Here is a 24010-nt window from a genome sequence, read left to right as displayed (position 1 = left end):
GACTGTGTGACCAATCATGTTTAATCATCATATGAATATGCATCATGGTGGGATGGTTACCATGGAGTGAGCACACACACACACACACACGCAGATGATGGGCATATCTGATTGGCAGGTGGCGACAGTTCAGATGACAGAGCCAGCTGTCCACATTAAAGGGCATTTCAAACAAACATTTGGAGTCTGACTTTCATGGCTCAGTTGAAAATTAGAGTTGGGAACCTTTTATTCAATAATGTGAAAGTTTATTTCTAAGAGTTGCTTTTTTTTTGTCAAGCTATAAAAGGTTTCATTAAGTTATCCAACCTTCCTGAATTGTTTTTTCCCCAGCCTGTTTAAGGTCATGCCATAAGATCTTAATTGAATTTAAGTCTGTACTTTGACTCTGGTGTGCTTTGGATCATTGTTATGCTGAATAACTACAACTTTAAGTCACCAACAGAATGCTGGATATTTTTCAGGATTTTGTGCTACAGAGCAAAATTTATGGTTTCATCGGTTTGTCTGTCCTGAAGAAGACTCAGACTTTTCATGATTGACACGTCCATTTAATGAGAGCTAATAAAATCTCAGGGTGGGAGTAATTGCACTTTTTTTTTTCTTTTCCAGGATACTTAGGATAGCTTTTTTTTTTCTTAAAACTGAATAGCAACAAATCTTAAAACAAATGTTTTAAGAATATTCACATTATCTTGGTTTGATATTAAAGCTTGCCTATTTCTGTATAAAAAATATCAAGAAAATCTAAGAAATCTGTAAAGCGGTGAACACTTGTATGATTTTGAGTTCTTTTACCTTCAACTTGGGAAATGTAAATACGATTAAAAAAATGCTTTCTGGGTGTTACTGTAAACAGAAAAAGATGTCATCATTGCAAACATAACAGTTGCGTTTTAGCATATATTCCAATAAGACCAAGTACAACTGAGTACGGTTGAGTAATCCATACTGCCACCCCTCCAGACCATTAGGCCAATCAAAGGTGTCCTCAGATGAATATGACAAATCAGCAGCTCTGCCTGGATTGAACTATACTGAATAGGTCCAATTTGCTTTCTCAGTCTACCACCATTACATGCAATCAAATGCAGATACGGGAGCAGGAGCTGAGGGGAGCAGATGGAGAAGAAAAATTGGAATGATGCAAAGATTAGGAGAGGTGGGTGCTGACAGACAGAGGGAGAGAGGGGGGTGAGGTATGATACCGAAATATGACTAGAGAAGAGAGGAGGATTGAAAGGTTGAGACTATCAGTAGGCTCTTATCGAGACACTCTTATGGTGATGAGTGATGAGGTGTAGAGGAAAGGTCTAAAAATATCACTGGATGTCATATATGGTGTCTTACAGTGCTTGTGGCTGAGTGTGATGGGAAAACAGGTAGTCAGGAGAAAAGATGGAGGTGTATGTTCGAAGACGAAAATGTCATTTATGCATGTAGCATGAGAAAACGGTCATCAACAAAAGTGGTTGGTGCTGCTGCCATAACCTATTTTGGACTCTGGAGCACGTAAAACCTCCTAAGACGATCAAATTTATGTGAGGGGAATGAAGAAATACACCTCATGGTACATCAAGTAATTCAACTAGATTAAAGAGAAAGAAATGAATGCAGGGAGGACCTTTACAGTGCAAAGGTATGTTTTCACCAAATGTCACATGGGATTTTGAAAGAGGAAAACTTCTCATTTTTGATGACTACTGTATCAAATCTCTTGCCATTTTCAAAGAGCTAATGTTTTATTTTTGTTTTTAGGTCTTGCAATAAATAAAAACATGTTGTTAGAATAAGAAAAAAGGGGATTATATTTCCTTTTAGGGCAGGGGTCCCCAAACTTTTTCCTGCGAGGGCCACATGGCTGTTCCTTTCTCTGGTCGGGGGCCGGTCTTAGTTTTTGGAGCAAGAAACCTTAGAAAATTCTTGTCGACGGGGGGGCTGTTCTGTCTTTGAAACTGTCGAGCGGGGGAGGGGGGGAACTTTTAGATAGATTTTTACCCAGAATGCAAATGGAAAAAACCGTGAGTGAAACGGTGACTGACTAGTATATATTCCATTGAGGGAAAGTAAGTTTCACATCTGCTCAAGCCCCCTGGTGGTTGAAGAAAAATCCACATATAAACCGGAAAATACAATATATGAAAAAAAACACTGAATGCTCTCTGGTATGAGCAGGCGGGCCGGATCTGGCATTGTTCAGGGGGCCGGACCAAATGACGTGGCAGGCCGGATCCGGCCCGCGGGCCGTAGTTTGGGGACCCCTGTTTTAGGGGATGGTTTGGGAAAATAATGCAACTAAAAAGAAAGGTAGTCTCTCACCTAATGGAATGAAAAGTAGGAAATGGATAACTTGCTCTTGTTATTAGTATTTAAAAATATTAGTTGACAGCTTATGTGGAAGATCTAAAAAGCAATTTGAGGCACTGGTGCAGCAGGTTGCAGACCCCTGATCTAACCTTTATACATTAGAAAATCTAAAAAAAGAAAAAAGAAATGTCTGTAGCAGTGTAAAATCGGTGTTGCAATCAAGGTTTTTTTTTTTTTTTTCTTAAGAGTCCTTAAACAAGCTTTTAGCTCATGATAAACTCCTGGTTTATGTCTGATGTCTTTGACTATCATGCAGCCATTTTTTTGCGACCAATTTTTATAAGTCACAGTTTATTTTTGTGAGCATGGCTGACAAAACTGAACTATATTTTTCACTCTTTGCAATGACATTCACAGCAAAAAAAAGAAGAGAAAAAAAAACAACTTATTGGCTGCTGTGGCGTCCTATCAGCGTGATGTGACCTGAACTGCAAGCTGCACTCAGCTGAAACACGTGTTATTGAATTGTGTGATGAACATAGTGAGAAAACTTGTGATAAAACTGTAAACAGGACTTTTTGTCAACAATGGCTTTCCATTTTCCAAAAAGACCTGATGTACGGCGGGTACAGCTAATACGTGTCCTATCAATCGGTTCAGCCATCTAAGCTATGGGTCTCTGCAGCTTATTCAGAGTTGTCAGGCACATCTATGCTATCTCTCTGATCAATGCTCCCCTTGCCTGACCTGTCAGCGTATGAGGACGGCCATGTTTCGGTCAGTATGCAGCTTCAGAATTCTTAAAGCTCAGAATATGAATGAGAGAAACTATGAGAGAAAGAAGCAAGCACTGTTACAGAAAAGCGCATGAAAACTTATTCAATTAAACTAAATTTGCTCGCATTAGTTTAATTGTCCAATATTTCACTTTAAATAACATGTAATTTTGAGATGAAATCACTGTGATAAAAAGGGACTTTGAAATCTGGAAGTGTTTTTCTGTGTTCTGGTTCAAACGGATTGCTTTTGAAAGCCTGTTTTGAAAGGCTGCAGCTATATTTTGAGTATCAAATTGCATGCAAGTGTTTTTCTTAAGATCGGTATCTATGTAATGGTCATGTGAAAACCCACTTCAAAAACGAGCACAGTGAAGAAAAGAAACAGAAAAACTGTTATGGGGTAGTTTTTTTTTTTTTTTTTTTAAGTTGAAAGCGCAAACTGTTCATTGAAACACTCTGCTCCATTCATGCTGTGTTTCTATGAAGGCTGCATTCACACTGCGAGATAGTGTTAAAGTTAATAACACAAAATAGCTCCCGCAGATAATTTTCACCACCTCTTAAGGAAACTGGGGCACCACTAAGAGTAGTTCGCCTGTACCTGGGAGCAATAGATAAAGCTTGACAAGGGAAAAAAAATAGACCTCTGCATTTATGTTGTCTCTTTAGTGTGAGGCAGAGAAAACTGTGCACATAGTTTTCAGTGACAGACTTTATGGATACAATTTTCACATTAAGAATAGATTTGCTGTCAGCTGGAGTCAGCTTGCTGCATTGAGCACAACTCTGACATACTGTCCAGTAAATAAAAACATTCTCCTGAAGTGTCCTTTGTGTTGAACAACAGCCAAAAGTTGAGAAAATTTAAAGGGGAACGTCAGGGCATGGTCCCTGCAAGGTAGGAACAGCTGAAACCAGAAGTTTACAACTACTGCAGGAACAAATTGAACAACAACTTCAAAATCGATCAATAGACGGCGGCATCCGTTATTGCTTCCATACACAGTACTCTGCTGTGTGATGGCTTTGTTCTTTTTCTTTCTGCACAAGCAGCTCACTTTGAGGTCATAAATTGGATTGAAGGTGAACTTAATTAGTATTATGAATGACCACGCAAAAACAAAAAAAAAAAAAAACAATTGGAATTAAGCATCAAGATCTGTTGTATGAACATAGCCTGACTTACCCACTCTGAAGTACTGAATTTAACTTCACACAGTAAAACAAGGTCTACATTAACCCGTTCCATTTAAACGTCTGGATTAAACTGTATATATAAAGCAATATAGAAGAAATGTTTTCAGATAGCTTACAAAGATGTGTCCCAATGAAATAAAAAGTGATCAATAAAAATGTCTGCCATTATATGAGGCTATAACGCAACCAAACCAAAACAGGCAGGTTTTGGTTTGTGATTAAAATGGTATAGTCAAAGTAATCTAAAGTAACAAAAAAGAAAACATGATCCATGCCTTCTGGAGATCTGTACCTTGCTCAAAAGAACATTTAAATGTTGAGAGAGAACACAAATGATCAATCTTCATCCCTGTGACAGGTGATTGACCGGTCTACCACCTGAGCCAGAGATCTCTTTAAAACATTCTTTAAATGAAAAAAGGACGGTTCAGCTTAGTGCTGCTCCATCCAGCTGAGGCTGGAAAAAAGCAAAGAAACTCTGTCAAATGGAAAAAAATCCAGCTACTCACCTCAGAAGAGCAAAGCCTATTTTCTTGCCCTTCTTTTCCGTTTCCTCTGTCTCTTCTGCTTTCTTCTTCTCCTTTTCTTTCCCTTTCCCTTTATTCTTTTCCTTCTTCTTGGTTTTCTCTTTCTTTTTCTTCTCTTTCTTGGTTTTCTCCTCTGTTTGATCAGCGAGTCCCTGGCGGGATGAACTACTAGCAGGAGTGTCACGGCCTGAACTCAACTCTGAACCTTCATCTGCAGGATTTAACAGGAGGAGAAAAAGACATGAGTGGATTGAAGAACGCTGGAAACAGCAGAAAAAAGTTGTTTACACTTCAGCAGTTTTGCTCGTATTATGCTCCACATAATCCCACAGAGTGACAGGAAACAATCAAGGCCATGTAATGGTTACCACAGCAAACATAACAATAAACAATTCAAAGAAAAACTGATTTGCACTCAAGTTTCTCCACTCCACATCTTGACGGGACATTTATCAACCTCACAGTGAACTAATTAACTCAAAGAAATAAGAACCCAAAGAGGTTCAAAGAATAAACTACAACGCCTCATTAATTCATCAGCAGGCTGAAGGTCTGGCCATGCATAACAATGATCCGTCACACAAACACACACTAAAACACACCGACTATTCATCGGATGGAAAAAGATGACCAAACTCAAATTAGATACTTCAAATTGGATCTAATTTTGTGTGGATATTAACTTCAGGTTTAATTACGAAGACTGTCTGTTTGTAGAAAGTAACTGTGTGTGTCATTCGTGTGAGTTCATGTGTTTTTCTTGCCGCAGCGTGAAGCAGAGTGAAACTCTGGAACATTTTAATGACCAAATGTGTGATCCATTTAAATCTAAAATCAGTGGTGGGCGCTGCTAACTGGCAAGTTAGTTATGCTAACCCTAAAGCACTAATCATAAACATTACTTAGCGCATGTAACACATGTCAAAGACACGACATGTGTTATGTCGACCTCCACAGGGAAATGAAAATACCGTATAAAAAATAACAATACAGAAAGCTGACTTCACGTCATAAAACTGGCTTCTGTCAAAGTCTTCTACCCTTTCCGACACTAAGGCTCCAAACTGCATCACGCAAACAAAGACATGAGGGATGTTAGTTTGTCGCCATAAAAGTTGGATCAGATTTTGTGAGTTTGGCTGATGATCTTACAAAAGAAGGAAAACACCTCAAAACCTCAGGAGGAAGCTGTGATGCTGATGGACTCATGGAGACGTTAGGGCTCCATACAGAGCATGCAACCATGGTAGCTGACAAACTTGGAGCAAAATTTATTTTCAAAGAAATAAATGAACTGGATGATGAACTTGTTTTAATAGCAACAAAAGAATCTGTAATGTATTACAGCCTTGCAGCCTTGATTGTACTACTCAAGTATAAATCATTCAACAGTCTCCCATCATCTTGAGCTATTTTATTTAGCTTAAACAGCAGTGAAACTTTGGTTTTGAGTCGGTAGTTACTTTTACTACTGGATTATGTGGAAGGAACATTACAAAATCAATCCTGCTCTCTCCATCCATGTATCCATATATCCATCTATCTATTTACATATCTTATTTCATGACTTAATTATGAACATTATTTGCAAATCTGTCCCACACTGTCTTCAATGCGCATCGAAGTGTGTGCTGGTTGTGATTTCATCACGTTAAATAACAAACGTGTCTGAATCGGTGCAGACACGTTACCGAAGCAGCACAAAGCAAGGATAGAACTGGCTTCTGATCAGCTGTTCTGAGAAATCCCATGAATCAAATGATGAAACAAATCTGTGACAGCTCTGTACAGGCTTACTGTAGCTGCAATGCAGAGCCATTCTATTTTCTTTTTTTTGTTTGTTTTAATTTCTAAGCCAAATGAATGCGAAAGGATTTGAGCTGCAGCTGCTGCCTGATTGTATATTGGTATTTTAACTGCTCCCAACCGCAGAGTTTACTTTAACACAGTGCAGTGTGTCTGTTGGCTTCAAGTGACTTTTTGGAGTAACTGTAGAAGGACTTTCAGCATTTATGGGGTGACAGATGGCATCTCAGGAAAAATGTTTTTGTTGGGTTGAAAACTCGGTTACTATGGTTCATTTGAACAAGCTGGAGTGACAAAACTGTACAAAATACTGATCGACAGCGACCCAAGCAGGTGCTCTGCCATTGCCTGCTTGGGCCGCTGATATAAACAGCTCTGGCGGCACTTGCATTAAATGCTCATCTAAGCTAATGTATAAAATATATCTTATTAAAACAAATTCATATCAGAATCTGATCAGTATTTTCACAAACCAGGGGGATCTTTCTGCACTGACAGTAGTAATATGTGAAGCTGTCAGGCATTCTGGCAGACATGACACAGCGCTGCCCTTGACAATACATTTGGCAGTTTCAAGTAAAACAACAAACACTTCTGTCCAGGAGAAAACAACATGTGAAATTCAGTAGACGATGCACAATTAAAGTAATTTTAAAACCTACTAAGCTTATCTGACAACAAAGTAACAGTCTATCAGACACGCACATTTGGAAAAAAGAAGTAAATACAAAGAATGAAAGATACTCAGTGCTTCACAGAAGTGCGCTGTGTCAAATATCAGCAACTTTGAAAGTGCTGAACAGTTAGAAAGACGGTGACAGATGTGGCCACTGCATGTGTGGTGTTGACATGCCCTATTACTCTTATCCTGTGTGAGCGTAGTGATCTGAAACAGGCCGACTCATTACTGTGGTGGTGACTGATAAGAGTTAGCTGCTAATAATGCAGCTGGGAATTGAATATGTGTTGATGTTTTGAGGCATGAGGCGCCTGCTGCAAGACTCTTGTCACACTTTGTTGGAGAAAATGCGATCCAGGAACGCCTCGCGCGTGGAGGTAAGCTGAGAATGCATCAATCACCGGGTGGAAAAATTCACCTAAAGGCACCGAAGATGAATGCGAGCGATTAGATGCAAAATTTAAAGATAGAAATCTCTGTTACTTTGGAAATGGGGACCTATGAGGTGCTTTGAAAACGCATCTCAGAGAGTGAAGTCGAACAACTTTTCCCACTGACAAAGTTAAAAAGCAGCAGCAGGGGAAGTAACAGTGATTAAATGAATCAGAAGCAAAATAATAATAATAATTTGAGTAAAATGCATTATATTATTTTCTGTATAATTTACATGTTCTTCGTTTACTTAGTAAAAAGTTGTTTTTACCTGCCTTTTTTGGGCAAAGGTAAACTTGTTTCAGATAAGTTCAGGGCTGAAGATGTCTCTAAAAGAGAGACATCTTGAAAATGAGATCTGGATCTCAATGGGGTTTACCTGGTTAAATAAAGGAATATATAAAAAAAAACAAAGCTGGAGTAAAATTTTTACATTTTAATGAAAAGAACAGCCTCCAACAGTGAAAAGCACAGTGAAGGGGAGAAAGATGAAACTGGTCTCAGACAAGGTGGAATTAAATTAAATAAATACAAAAGAAAATCTTGTGCAAATATTTTCATGCCTAAACAGCTGAAAACAAAATCTCGATTAATCTGTGATTTGATGTGGCAATTTGCAAAGTGTGAAAGAAAAGCTTCCTTCTTTTCTAAATATGCACATGTCACTGTTAGTATGACTTTTCTCAGTTTCAATCTCATGTCAACCTTATATTTTGCTGATGGATTCACAAAGCTCTAATTATGTGAGTAATAGATCAATAATAATAAAAAACATTTCCAAAATACTAATTTTAAGTACCAAAGAAAATTATTTTACAAGTTTTTTTACAAGTTTTTCTTTTTTATTGTGACATATTATCAATAAATGTCCATTTTATTAGACATTGTGAGTGCTATGTAATTTCAGCATATTAATGCAGAAGGCACATATTACCCAATTATTATAATTATTATCAAATAATACTACATTATTAACATTTTATTACCAGCTGTTACTTTCAGGTGAAACCATACTTAAAAAAATTATAATATCTACCTGTTATTAAATTCCATTACCAAACAATTAGTCCGTTAATAACATCTAATTAAATGCTGCTCTGCACATTACAGTATCATTATTATTATTATACATATTATTACAATGCTGTAATAGAAAGTGCTGCCAGTAAATATTGACTGTACAAGTCCAAAACATTATGTGGCAAAAAACACATATTGCCACATAACTCTTACCATCATCATCTTCAGCTGGGCCATCATAGGATTTATCGATAGCTGCCCTGAAGCTCTCATTGCATCCTCTTCCTCTGACCATATTTGGGCGAGGGCGATGGAAAGGCAGCATTTCGTTTTTCTTGTTGACCTCCGACATGGCCGTCTGGAGGCTCTCCAACGAACTGGACTTCTTCAAACCAAGAGTTGGGCCGAGTTCGATGGGCGTACATGGAGCTGGTGGAAACCAGAAACAAGTTGTCACAGAAGACAAAGAACTCAAATACCATGGGGACAAAAGTGCAAATGCTTTGTTTCAGTCTTATGCAATCAAACATTGCTCTGATTAGGGTAAATGCCCAAGTTGATAATGACTAGAACCTAAAAAGAACATGACATGGCTGAACTCTGGAGAACAGAGAGCAGGAAAAAAAAGTCTGATGTACTGAAATGTACAGTTGTTGGGGTTGTGATGGATTCCAGGTTGGCTTCACAGTTGTTGGCTCTCTATCCATCATCTCAGGTCTGGTGTAGGGAAAGACGTATTACTAAAGGAGGGAGGGATCAAGCCCAGAGGTTGATAAAGAGCTTTACGATGACAGAAGCATGTTGGAAGTATTCACAGGATAGAAACCAGACATGCTGTGGAGCTACACTTTCAAATACAAAAAAACGAGTGAAAAAACATCTTTTTAATTAATAAAATCAAGTTTTGTGGATTGAAGCTAACAAAGAAGGATAAGGGTGACGGGACTGGTACCATGCACAACATCTAAGACACTGATGATATCTGAGACAGGGAAAAAATGGACAGCACAGAAGGCGACACAGGGGGAGAGAAAATTAAATTTCCTGCAGGGAATATCACCAGGGAAAACCCTGGTGGCAGGAAAGAGAGAGGAGAAAAATGGAAGACGAAAAGAGGAAAGCTGGGTCAGCTGCCAGCTCAAAATACTAGTAATCCTCTCTCACAAACACACACACACACACACACACACACACACACACACACACACCACACACTTTGGATTCCTTGCTGGCTCTAGCTTGTCGATATGATGCCACTTTGATTCATGATAGCTAAACTTGCATCACTTTAGCTAATGATTCCCTATACACACTGATGGTTGTGTGTGTGTGAGAGAGAGACAGAGAGAAAGCTCTGAGAGCGAAGGAGATGAGATGGCTGATGTGACTTCCACATCTATTTAAACAACCATTAACCAAAGCTAGAATCACACAAAGAGTAATAACAAACAGTAAAAGTATGCACATGCATAATGCAGGCCTGCTTCTCAAAGCCACGGACAAAGGCCACAGAGTGTGAGGCTCTCATCCATAAACACACTCCACATGTCACTCAGAGGCAGGCTGCTTTATTAAATACCTAAGTGACTGCTAAAGGCAACTGCAATCACTGGGTTTTATTTAAGGGTATTGGAGTAAAAGAGCCTGAATACAAATGCATGATAAACTTTTCAGATTGTTTTTTTCTAAAAAATATTTGTAAACAATGTTTTTTTTTTCTTTCCATTTCACTTTTATGCATTACATAAAACAATAAAATGCACTGAAATACAAGCAGTGGAATTTGTTATTTGTTATGAGGTTTTTTTTTTTTATTTAAAAAAAGGGTTCAGTCCTCAACTTTGGAGACCAACTGTGAGTAAATTCAGGAACTCCCAGCATGTTAACTGACATCTGCATCGAAATCCAGAGAAGGATTGGGTTTTTCCTCACAAGTCACGTGATGTCTGGTTGGTTAATCAAGGAGTAAACACAAAACATTTCCTACATCCCGACACACAGGGAGATCGTTGACCATTCACTCACACACTCTCACTCTCGCTCAAACATTTCTGCTGTGAGAAGCAGGATTTGTGTCAGAAATGTAATTACTGTGGCACAACTGCAAAAAGATAGTATTAAGCAGCTTTTAGAGAGAGGGAGGGATGACAAGAAAGACAAGGATACCAAAATGGTTTTGGGGGAGATCGGCAGAGTCAGAAAGTGGGGTAAAGATCAGCACAACTCTGAGAGATGGGTACAGAAAAACAGAGACACCGATCCTGGGAATGAACAGATGGGAGCGATAATAGGGCAACAACAAATAGAGGGGAAAAAAGGGAAAAGAACAACTACAAACAAAACATAAATTAAAAATGGAAAAAGAAAGCCACAAAGAGAAAGAGAGAGAAAATGCCAAGTGATCCCAAAGCTACTTTGTTGGCAGAAAAAGCAGTGGACTACTTTCAAAGTCAAAATTACACCACGGAGCAGCTTATCAGCAGGCTTCAGCTTACAAAGCCAGCAGACTTACCAACAACCCCAACTTCTGGAGCACTAAACACTGGGGCCCCAAATAAAGACGGGACTATTTTTATCTCCTTAACTATACATGTGCAGTAATAAAGGGAGAAGATTGGTGTTTTAGTTGGGATAAAATTCAGCTGCCGTTGCTGTCTTTAGAGTAGAAATCCCTCAGCGTTACAGGCTAATATTTATGAAATACATCACGTTCCTTATACAACCCAACCCAGTTGTGGAATGTTCTGAAAGACATATACACAAAATTCCTCGCATAATAAACAATGGAACTATGTATTCAGTGTAATGACATGGCTGTTTACTTGAAATGACTTAGGTGTAAATATTTGACAGTTTGCATGTGTGTATCTGATGTGTATCTGATGTGTATCTGATGTGTATCTGACGTGTATCTGACGTGTATCTGACGTGTATCTGACGTGTATCTGACGTGTATCTGATGTGTATCTGATGTGTATCTGATGTGCATCTGATGTGTATCTGATGTGTATCTGACGTGTATCTGATGTGTATCTGATGTGTATCTGATGTGTATCTGATGTGTATCTGATGTGTATCTGACGTGTATCTGATGTGTATCTGATGTGTATCTGACGTGTATCTGATGTGTATCTGATGTGTATCTGATGTGTAATGGTGTCGGATGTGGAGAAGAGTTCCTGAAGTGCTTTCAACTTCCAAACAGGAATCAAGTTTGATGTTCCACATGTCCGCATTATAATTGTTGAAGCAACATAAAAAGTTTAAAAAGCAAAGAGGCTACCAAAAACTTTCCTATAAATTACAAATTCTGCTGATTTCAATCAATCAGTTAGATTTCTAGCATCACCCACTTTTAGCTTTTAATCATTGTTAATAAAATAAAAAAAATGTCCAGAGGAGTAAATTATTGACCAAAAAGGAACTTTTGAGATTCATTTCACATATTTTCAAGAAAAAAAAAAAACTTCTTTAAGAAGATTCTTCTTCTTCTTCTTGAAAAGTCATGCATTGCAAATAAAAGGACAATTTCCTAACTTTACAATGGAGTCATTTTGCTCAGATTTTGAGAGAGGAATGGCTACCTTCATTCTTAAACAAGGAGCACTTGCTTTTATTGATTTTTTTTTTCTTTCAGAAAATAACTGATCACACTGATTGAACTCTGCACTGCTAATATTTTGGAAATTCACCTTTTAATTAACGAGTCAACTGCAAAAAATCAGCAGCATGTCATGGCTGTTGGGTGTATTGGTTTGCTATTATGCTACTACGGCTAAAAAGAAAAAAAAAAACATACCATCTATAAATATAAAAAACAGAAACAACGATTGATCTGGTTAGTGATGTCGGACTGCTATTATTTTGAACACAACTATGCCTGCCAGGCAATTAATCACAATCTCAAAGACCAGAAGAACTGTACATTTATTCTGAAGATATCGACTTCCCTCAAAATATTATCCGACAGTTAATTGAGGGAAACGAATGGCCTTTCTTCCTCTCAAACTTGATATAAAATAGGGTCCAGCACATGTCAGTGATCACTACATAAAACCCAAGAGAGATGAATGACTGTGCCAGCAAGAAACGACAGCACTGACCATCTTCTGATTACTTCTCACCTTTATTAGCTTACTGGGGGAGATGGATAAGGGTCAAAGGCCATTCAATATACAGAGGAGCGGCCAACCCTACGCAGAGAAACAGTGATGCATCCGCATGTGATGAACACACAACAAATGGCACGGAAAGAGCATGCAGTCTGAGAATGCTTTCAGGATTGAACACCTGCGTGTTCACAGGCCCATAATGTACAGGGGGTGAAATGAAAAGCACGACTGCTTAGTTCAGCTGTTTGAATTCTTTATCTAATGTCGGCTGTGAGGAGCTAATGTGTGCCGGAATCGTGTAGTGTCTGACGACACAGGCGAACAAATTGAGCTGCACTCCCTAAGACAAATTAATCCATCAATCCGCATCAGTCCTAACAAGGTGGCTTTCAGGTTAAATCCAAAGCAAAGTCTGCGAGAACCGGAGAGACCGGGAAACAATGGAAACCAAGACGACACCAGGAAAAAAAAAAAAAAAAAAAAGAGAAAGACGGAGATGCGAAAAGAAATGAAGACACAATCACAGAAAAGGAGGAAGCAGAAGCGGGACCAGGAGCAAATGCAGCTCTCCAAAGACACAAATCTGGCAGCGCCTCATCAGTGTGTGATGCTTTTCAAAGTCAAACATCCACCGGGGACGGATTCAGACAATAGGCTGCACCAGCGTCCCTCAGCATCACACGGACCCCCTGACACATGCACACAGAGAGATGTTGTCCGTCCTATAAGCTTCTCTGCCTCTTTGCCAGACGCTAAGCCTGAATGGCGTTGGCAAAGAAAAGAGGGAATGAGAGCGAGGCAGAGACAGATAGAGCTGTCGGAGGAAAGAAAAACTGAGAATACAGAGCACTACAACAGCAGCAGACGAGCGCTGCATCCATTTAATGCTGCGTTAAAGCATTATAAAAACCTGGCTAGTGTCTACTCATAAGTACAGACACACATTTGAGCAAGTGGGACTGTGTGTTGGACGAGAAAACATACTTAAGTGCATGAAAGTAACAGGTGAGTCTATTTAAACATGTAAAAAAACAAAAAAACAACTGGCCATCCTTGTGAGCAATTTGGGAGATTGGTAGACAATTTCAAAGATAAATATTGTCCAATATTTTCAGAGTTTTCAGTCAAATTCTTGGGCAGTTCACTGCTTGCACTAGGGGAACTTTTTTTAAGATACCAAAAAGAAAAACCTTTTTGATGCATTTTTTACTGCTTAAATATTATAATATTTTCTGTAAACCCTTAATTAGGAATAAAGAATATTTGTTTGTAAACACTAAATCTAAAACCCAGTCACTCTTGGTAAATATTGGCGTTATAGAGGAATTGCATTCAATTAACATAAACCTTACTAGAAATACTGATTATATTGTCAGATTGATTTGTCAGTTCCACAGATGTAATAGGCAAGAAAATGTAATAGGAAATAGAGAAAAATAAACAGACTTAAAAGTTAAGACTCAAAAAAAACTAAAAAGTATATCTATGCAGCAGCAGGAGAGAATATGCTTTAGACAGTCACAACAAAATGTACTTAAACGTTAAAAAGTGGATTTTGCATGATGTGTCCAAATCCCTTTAAGATTTGAACTGACTCTGTACAAATTATGCCCTGTTCTATACTATAAGAGAATCATCAATCTCTATAAAAATGTCTGAAATTAATGCTTTATTGGTCTGAAAGCAGATATGAAAACCACAAACAAAATGTTTTCTGAACTATTTGCCAGGATACTTTTTGTCTTGTTCACAAGGTTCAAGTTGTCTTCAATGAAATATGATGCTGGTTTAGAAATGAATTTATGAACAGGCAGCGAGAAAGTAAAGTTTTAAAGTTTGCAACACTTTTTGACATGTGTGGCATTCATTGTTTTGGCACTGAGACTTTTTAGAGGTGTCTATATTTTATGGGAAAATATGTAACATATAAATATGAAGAACATATTTAGAAATTCAAGCTTTAATCTTTTTAGCCATGGAAAGAAAAAAAAAGTAACTGGAAACATGAATTGTCTTTTCTACTCCAGTTTATTTTTCCACACTTACCCAGACTTGGAAAGTACAAAAAAACAAATTACTAATTTTTCCAGTGAATTCAGGACCGTGTATGAACCTTGTATTTGTTAGTCTGCCAGATATTCATTCCTAACCATTTGGTCTAACAAGAACACATCTTTCACACACTGATTTGAAGGCGAACAACCACCGAGGGCTGCAGAATGTCTTACTCACTCGGAAAAAGAAACACAGCTGCATTTGTTTCACTTATGTCATCTTAGCAAGATTTGTGATGTTCTAGTTGAAAGGATTAAATACAGGGTTCCTACACAATTTCCATTTCAAAATCACACACTTTTTCTAGGCTGCAATTTTCAGATATTATAAGTTACTGAGATTTTGACTATGATAGCTGATGATCGATAAGGATTTTTATCACTGTGCTCTCAGCAATAAAAGCTGTATGAATTTGACTGAGTTTTCAATAAAAACCCAAATTTTCTGAGTTTTACTTAAATCGCACAAGAACAAGTTACTATTCTGATTATCTTGCGATAAAAAGAATCTGATAGTCTAAAAATATCATTATCTTGAAACAACATTCTTAAGCTTTAATATTAATTTGTTGCATCAAATACAACTTACTGTTTATCTTGAGCTAGAGATTTCAACCTTGGTTAAGTTGCTATAATATAGCATATTTATAACATTATCTCAAAATAAAATCTTAAGTGAAAAGAGTTCAATCATGGTAAATATTTTGATGTAAAATTATCCCAACATGATGCAGTTTTTACGTTTTTACCTCTTTGTTTTGAATTCAATCAGTAAATTAGAAAATCAATGTAAAGGTTTTATCTTTTTTGTAATCAAACAAAAAAGGGGAAACTTTTATGTTTTGATAATTTATTGTATGGAGAATTAAATATCCCAACCTTTTATTTGTGTTAAATTGACTTCATCCATGTATGATGGGGAAAAGATGGAATCAAACCCACAACTTTCAGATCATGAGATGACGACTTTTTCCACTGAGTTACAGTGACCCACTAACCCAGCATGTAGTTTGTCTGTTTTCTCTGGGAAAGTCTTAAAGTGAAAACAACCAACAAATTTTGTTTTCACTCTAAGGTCTAAGGGAGCCTCTTCTCTTTTTAGCCATACAATTATTTCATATGTTTCCGTTTCCACAGCTGATTTGATTTCTCTCTGCCGCCGCAAAGACATGAGGAATGACTGACCGCAACATCAGTTTATTTAGACTCCATTTCATTGTATCTAATTATATTTTATAAAAATCTACAAATGAAAGTTTCCAGACATTTGCTGAATTCTTTTGGTTGCTAAAAATTCAACGTTCCGAGTTCTCTTTTCCACAAATGCAGACGCGTTTTAAACAGTTCCCAGTTTCCACCAATCTGACTCTTAGCCTTTGGTAGATTATATTGTGAAATCTCCCAAAATTCATATTTTCCACAGGATGATGAAGACTTTCCATTACCACCATTTTAACGTAATGATTGTTATGTGTATGTGTGCAAAAGTGTGAATGCCCGGTGGTTTCTTGAGGTGTGGAAAGAGAAACCATTGCTGGAAGTGAGAACAGCATTCCCAGAAGTCATTGTCTCACAATCGCATATTTTCCATGGTTCCACCACATATTGCTGTCTTTTATCTTATTCCCGGAGCGGCCTGACAAGCACAAGCTACTGGATGTGGTTGTCTCATAAACAACACAATTGTGCAAAAACAAAAGTTTGGAAAGGGGAAAAAAGCGGCGTCATGTTTGCTGGCACACGCTGTTAAACAGCATGGTGGAGTTTGTTCCGTAAGCAACAGGTCCTGCATACAGAAGGTTGGCTTCAGCAAAAATAATGTAACTTGACCTGCTTGTGGAGGCGTATAATTCAGAAGAAATCTTGCTGGTGAAAGAACTAGTTCAGACTTATGACTATTAAAATGTCAATGTAGGTCGTTTTACCTTTTTCGCTGTGTAAGAGCAAGCTTTTGATACTTTTGTTTCAATGGTTTTTTTTAGTGTTTGGAGTGTAGTATCAGTTTTATTTAAGCAATAAAATCTCCTTAACCAATATAATCAGTTTTAGTCCTAATTGATGGTGTATAGGAAGATTTCTCATTTCCATTGAGCGTGCTGTGATGGGTCAAAGGAAGATCTTTTCAACCCCACTGTTGAAAGAAGCTGAAGGAATTGGTTCTAATCATATTTAAAAATTGTCTGGGCTATAATATGAAACGGCTAATAAACAACTAGCCTTGACATCAACATGCGCTACCTGCAAGATTTTTGCCACATGAGTTAAATTAATAATCAAAGGAATTATCCAAGAGTCATGGCAACTTGCAGAAAGATTCATAAACAGCAGGAATTATGGACTTTTATGATCCACTCACTGCACACAACTCCACTCAGGAAGAAAAAGCTAATTAAATACATATATATATATATATATATATATACGCCAATTACAATATATATATATATATATATAGCTGACTGTATAGCTCAGTGGGTAAGACACCACCTGGGAGACCGGGGTTCGAATCCAGGTTGGGGCAAGTTACAACAGTGCAATTGAGCTATGCAGTGTGGGTCCCTAGGCAAGACCCTTGGAGCTATATAGCCTACCTCATACAATGAGAGACACTGATAAGCATGACATGCCGGCTCAGACGTCGCCCGGCCAAACAAGGTCTGCGTCAGGTGCTGGGGAACCAGAGCACCTTGATGAAAAATGGGCTACTGGAACAAGACGGAAATGGGCGAGAGACGAAAACATGGATCTGTTGGAATGCTACTACTCAAGTAACCCTAGTCAGAGGGGTTACATGCAAAGACTGAGGGTGGAATGGTTACTTCGACACCCACAGTCTACAATGACTGCCAAACAACTAGTAGCTCAGTGTTCCAACATCCGCAAACGGCAACTGCTATCACAACTTGAGATTGACGAGGTACAACACAAATGCTACGGCATAAGGGAGGAGCCCAAAGGTAAGGTCAGGGGGGAGTTAACTACTCCCCACCCCGAGACTGGGTATGCAGCCCCAGTAATGAACGAACTATCAAAGCTGAACGAGACAGCAACTGACCTGAGAGAGAGAATCGTGGCCCGAATGAACACCAGGCAACCCCGACGCCAATTACAACGGCTGAGTGAAGTACCATCAGAAAGTCTCATTGAAGATGTGAATGCAGCATTGAGAACAATCCCTACCTACACCATAACAGAAACCAATGAGCCACAAGTGAGCCAGCTGTCAGAGCTCCTAAGGGGTGCAATGAAAAGATCAGTACCCAAGAAGTACAGCCAGATGCCCATACCTGAAGCACTCGAAACTGCCAAACAAAGGCTCCAAGCCTTGGCCAGCCGCCTAAAGAGATACACAAGAGAGAATGAAGCCAGGAGGATCAACCGGCTCTTCTCCACCCAACCAGCTAAAGTGTACTCTCAATGGCAGGGTACTAACAACAGAGCAGACCCACCAAGGCTGGAGACTGAACAATACTGGAAAGGCATATGGGAAAGGGAGGCGTCCCACAACAGCAAGGCACAGTGGCTAACCTCTCTACGAGAGGACCACAGCAACCTCCCTGAACAAGCCCCGGTAACCATCACTGTGGCAGATGTCCAAGAAAGAGTCTCGGGTATGAAAAACTGGACAGCACCAGGGCCTGACATGATCCATGCCTACTGGCTAAAGAAACTCACTGCCCTCCATGAGCGACTGGCAGCTCAACTGAACCAGCTGCTACAGAATGGGACTCACCCTGAATGGTTAACTGAAGGGCGCACAATCCTGATCCAGAAGGATCCCTCAAAGGGTTCAGTCCCATCCAACTATCGGCCAATAACCTGTCTCTCTACAACATGGAAGCTCATGTCAGGCATCATAGCGGCTAAGATAAGCGGACACATGGATAAATACATGAGCACGGCACAGAAGGGCATCGGCATAAATAGTAGAGGAGCCAAACACCAACTCCTTGTAGACCACACAGTCGCCCGAGACTGCAAAACCCGACACACCAACCTGTGCACCGCTTGGATTGATTACAAGAAAGCCTATGACTCAATGCCACACACCTGGATCATTGAATGCTTAGAGATGTACAACATCAATAGGACTCTAAGAGCCTTCATTGCAAACTCGATGGGGCTGTGGAAAACCACCCTTGAAGCCAACTGCAAACCGCTTGCACAAGTGTCCATCAAATGTGGCATATACCAAGGAGATGCTCTGTCCCCACTGCTGTTCTGCATAGGCCTGAACCCCCTCAGCCAAATCATCAACAAGACTGGCTACGGATACCGACTTAAGAATGGGGCCACAATCAGTCACCTCCTCTACATGGATGACATCAAGCTGTACGCCAAGAGCACATTGGGATGTCATTCGGACTAGAGAAGTGTGGCCGGATGGTTACAAAGAGAGGGAAGGTCGTCCGCACAGAAGGGGTCTCACTCCCAGAGGGAACGATAGCAGACATAGAGCACAGCTACAAGTACCTGGGAATACCACAAGCAAATGGCAACCTCGATGAGGTCACAAGGAAAGGAGCCACAGCCAAATACCTCCAACGAATAAGGCAAGTCCTGAGAAGCCAGCTCAATGGCAAGAACAAGATCCGTGCAATAAACAGCTATGCCTTACCAGTAATCAGATACCCTGCCGGAATAATTAGCTGGCCAATGGAAGAGATGAAGGCCACGGATGTTAAGACTCGGAAGCTACTAACCATGCATGGAGGGTTCCACCCCAAATCCAGCACCCTGAGACTGTACACGAGCCGTAAGGAAGGAGGCAGAGGACTAGTGAGTGTGAGAGCCACTGTCCAGGATGAAACATCTAAGATCCATAAATACATCAAGGACAAAGCCTCAACGGACGATGTGCTCAGCGAATGTCTCAGGCAATGGGGAACAGAGGACGAGGTGCTGGAGGAACCATCATGGGAAGACAAGCCCCTACATGGGATGTACCACCGACAAATAACTGAAGTGGCTGATATCAGGAAATCCTACCAATGGCTGGAGAAAGCTGGACTCAAGGACAGCACGGAGGCCCTCATCCTGGCCGCCCAGGAACAGGCCCTAAACACCAGAGCAATAGAAGCTCAGATCTACCACACCAGACAAGACCCAAGGTGTAGGTTGTGCAAGGAGGCCTCTGAGACAGTCCAGCACATAACAGCAGGGTGCAAGATGCTGGCAGGGAAAGCGTACATGGAACGACATAACCAAGTGGCGGGCATAGTGTACAGGAACATCTGTGCAGAATATGGACTGGAAGCCCCGAGGTCAAAATGGGGGACACCCCCAAAGGTGGTGGAGAATGACCTAGCTAAGATCCTGTGGGACTTCCAGATCCAGACAGACAAGATGGTAATGTCGAACCAACCGGACATTGTGGTGGTGGATAAAGAACAGAGGAAAGCCGTTGTGGTGGATGTAGCAATACCAAGTGACCACAACATCAGGAAAAAGGAGCATGAGAAACTGGAGAAATACCAGGGCCTCAGAGAGGAACTGGAGAAGGCCTGGAAGGTGAAGACCACAGTGGTGCCTGTGGTCATCGGGGCCCTCGGGGCAGTCACCCCCAAACTGGAGCAGTGGCTCAAACAGATCCCAGGAACAACATCAGACATCTCAGTCCAGAAATGTGCAGTTCTAGGCACAGCCAAGATACTGCGCAGAACCCTCAAGCTCCCAGGCCTCTGGTAGAGGACCCGAGCTCAGAGGATGAAAGAGACCACCCACGGAGGGTGAGAGGGGAATTTTTTTTTTTATATATATATATATATATATATATATATATATATATATATATATATATATATATATATATGGCAACCTCGATGAGGTCACAAGGAAAGGAGCCACAGCCAAATACCTCCAACGAATAAGGCAAGTCCTGAGAAGCCAGCTCAATGGCAAGAACAAGATCCGTGCAATAAACAGCTATGCCTTACCAGTAATCAGATACCCTGCCGGAATAATTAGCTGGCCAATGGAAGAGATAAAGGCCACGGACGTTAAGACTCGGAAGCTACTAACCATGCATGGAGGGTTCCACCCCAAATCCAGCACCCTGAGACTGTACACAAGCCGTAAGGAAGGAGGCAGAGGACTAGTGAGTGTGAGAGCCACTGTCCAGGATGAAACATCCAAGATCCATAAATACATCAAGGACAAAGCCTCAACGGACGATGTGCTCAGCGAATGTCTCAGGCAATGGAGAACAGAGGACGAGGTGCTGGAGGAACCATCATGGGAAGACAAGCCCCTACATGGGATGTACCACCGACAAATAACTGAAGTGGCTGATATCAGGAAATCCTACCAATGGCTGGAGAAAGCTGGACTCAAGGACAGCACGGAAGCCCTCATCCTGGCCGCCCAGGAACAGGGCCTAAACACCAGAGCAATAGAGGCTCAGATCTACCACACCAGACAAGACCCAAGGTGTAGGTTGTGCAAGGAGGCCTCTGAGACAGTCCAGCACATAACAGCAGGGTGCAAGATGCTGGCAGGGAAAGCGTACATGGAACGACATAACCAAGTGGCGGGCATAGTGTACAGGAACATCTGTGCAGAATATGGACTGGAAGCCCCGAGGTCAAAGTGGGGAACACCCCCAAAGGTGGTGGAGAATGACCGAGCTAAGATCCTGTGGGACTTCCAGATCCAGACAGACAAGATGGTAATGGCGAACCAACCGGACATTGTGGTGGTGGATAAAGAACAGAGGAAAGCCGTTGTGGTGGATGTAGCAATACCAAGTGACCACAACATCAGGAAAAAGGAGCATGAGAAACTGGAGAAATACCAGGGCCTCAGAGAGGAACTGGAGAAGGCCTGGAAGGTGAAGACCACAGTGGTGCCTGTGGTCATCGGGGCCCTCGGGGCAGTCACCCCCAAACTGGAGCAGTGGCTCAAACAGATCCCAGGAACAACATCAGACATCTCAGTCCAGAAATGTGCAGTTCTAGGCACAGCCAAGATACTGCGCAGAACCCTCAAGCTCCCAGGCCTCTGGTAGAGGACCCGAGCTCAGAGGATGAAAGAGACCACCCACGGAGGGTGAGAGGGGAATTTTTTTTTTTTTATATATATATATATATATATATATATATATATATATATATATATATATATATGGCAACCTCGATGAGGTCACAAGGAAAGGAGCCACAGCCAAATACCTCCAACGAATAAGGCAAGTCCTGAGAAGCCAGCTCAATGGCAAGAACAAGATCCGTGCAATAAACAGCTATGCCTTACCAGTAATCAGATACCCTGCCGGAATAATTAGCTGGCCAATGGAAGAGATAAAGGCCACGGACGTTAAGACTCGGAAGCTACTAACCATGCATGGAGGGTTCCACCCCAAATCCAGCACCCTGAGACTGTACACAAGCCGTAAGGAAGGAGGCAGAGGACTAGTGAGTGTGAGAGCCACTGTCCAGGATGAAACATCCAAGATCCATAAATACATCAAGGACAAAGCCTCAACGGACGATGTGCTCAGCGAATGTCTCAGGCAATGGAGAACAGAGGACGAGGTGCTGGAGGAACCATCATGGGAAGACAAGCCCCTACATGGGATGTACCACCGACAAATAACTGAAGTGGCTGATATCAGGAAATCCTACCAATGGCTGGAGAAAGCTGGACTCAAGGACAGCACGGAAGCCCTCATCCTGGCCGCCCAGGAACAGGGCCTAAACACCAGAGCAATAGAGGCTCAGATCTACCACACCAGACAAGACCCAAGGTGTAGGTTGTGCAAGGAGGCCTCTGAGACAGTCCAGCACATAACAGCAGGGTGCAAGATGCTGGCAGGGAAAGCGTACATGGAACGACATAACCAAGTGGCGGGCATAGTGTACAGGAACATCTGTGCAGAATATGGACTGGAAGCCCCGAGGTCAAAGTGGGGAACACCCCCAAAGGTGGTGGAGAATGACCGAGCTAAGATCCTGTGGGACTTCCAGATCCAGACAGACAAGATGGTAATGGCGAACCAACCGGACATTGTGGTGGTGGATAAAGAACAGAGGAAAGCCGTTGTGGTGGATGTAGCAATACCAAGTGACCACAACATCAGGAAAAAGGAGCATGAGAAACTGGAGAAATACCAGGGCCTCAGAGAGGAACTGGAGAAGGCCTGGAAGGTGAAGACCACAGTGGTGCCTGTGGTCATCGGGGCCCTCGGGGCAGTCACCCCCAAACTGGAGCAGTGGCTCAAACAGATCCCAGGAACAACATCAGACATCTCAGTCCAGAAATGTGCAGTTCTAGGCACAGCCAAGATACTGCGCAGAACCCTCAAGCTCCCAGGCCTCTGGTAGAGGACCCGAGCTCAGAGGATGAAAGAGACCACCCACGGAGGGTGAGAGGGGAATTTTTTTTTTTAATATATATATATATATATATATATATATATATATATATATATATATATATGGCAACCTCGATGAGGTCACAAGGAAAGGAGCCACAGCCAAATACCTCCAACGAATAAGGCAAGTCCTGAGAAGCCAGCTCAATGGCAAGAACAAGATCCGTGCAATAAACAGCTATGCCTTACCAGTAATCAGATACCCTGCCGGAATAATTAGCTGGCCAATGGAAGAGATAAAGGCCACGGACGTTAAGACTCGGAAGCTACTAACCATGCATGGAGGGTTCCACCCCAAATCCAGCACCCTGAGACTGTACAAAAGCAGTAAGGAAGGAGGCAGAGGACTAGTGAGTGTGAGAGCCACTGTCCAGGATGAAACATCCAAGATCCATAAATACATCAAGGACAAAGCCTCAACGGACGATGTGCTCAGCGAATGTCTCAGGCAATGGAGAACAGAGGACGAGGTGCTGGAGGAACCATCATGGGAAGACAAGCCCCTACATGGGATGTACCACCGACAAATAACTGAAGTGGCTGATATCAGGAAATCCTACCAATGGCTGGAGAAAGCTGGACTCAAGGACAGCACGGAAGCCCTCATCCTGGCCGCCCAGGAACAGGGCCTAAACACCAGAGCAATAGAGGCTCAGATCTACCACACCAGACAAGACCCAAGGTGTAGGTTGTGCAAGGAGGCCTCTGAGACAGTCCAGCACATAACAG

General features: G+C 41.1%; 1 protein-coding gene across 3 annotated transcripts in view; it reads right to left on the bottom strand.

Moving 5' to 3' along the window:
- The window catches only part of LOC106919069 (partitioning defective 3 homolog B-like), a 218251-nt gene that overhangs the window by 83774 nt on the left and 110467 nt on the right, over window positions 1-24010 (bottom strand). For all 3 annotated transcript variants that reach the window (XM_088002255.1, XM_088002260.1, XM_088002257.1), the window contains exons 18-19: window positions 8961-9176; window positions 4793-5021 (exon numbers count right to left, since the gene is read on the bottom strand). In XM_088002255.1, coding sequence (XP_087858381.1) covers window positions 4793-5021; window positions 8961-9176 — 445 coding nt within the window. The remainder of the gene's footprint in view (window positions 1-4792; window positions 5022-8960; window positions 9177-24010) is intronic.

Source organism: Poecilia mexicana, unplaced genomic scaffold (genome assembly GCF_051168715.1).
Source record: "Poecilia mexicana isolate PSO_F unplaced genomic scaffold, ASM5116871v1 scaffold_2, whole genome shotgun sequence".
Classification (NCBI taxonomy): domain Eukaryota; kingdom Metazoa; phylum Chordata; class Actinopteri; order Cyprinodontiformes; family Poeciliidae; genus Poecilia; species Poecilia mexicana.
This window is presented reverse-complemented; position numbering and strand designations above follow the sequence as displayed.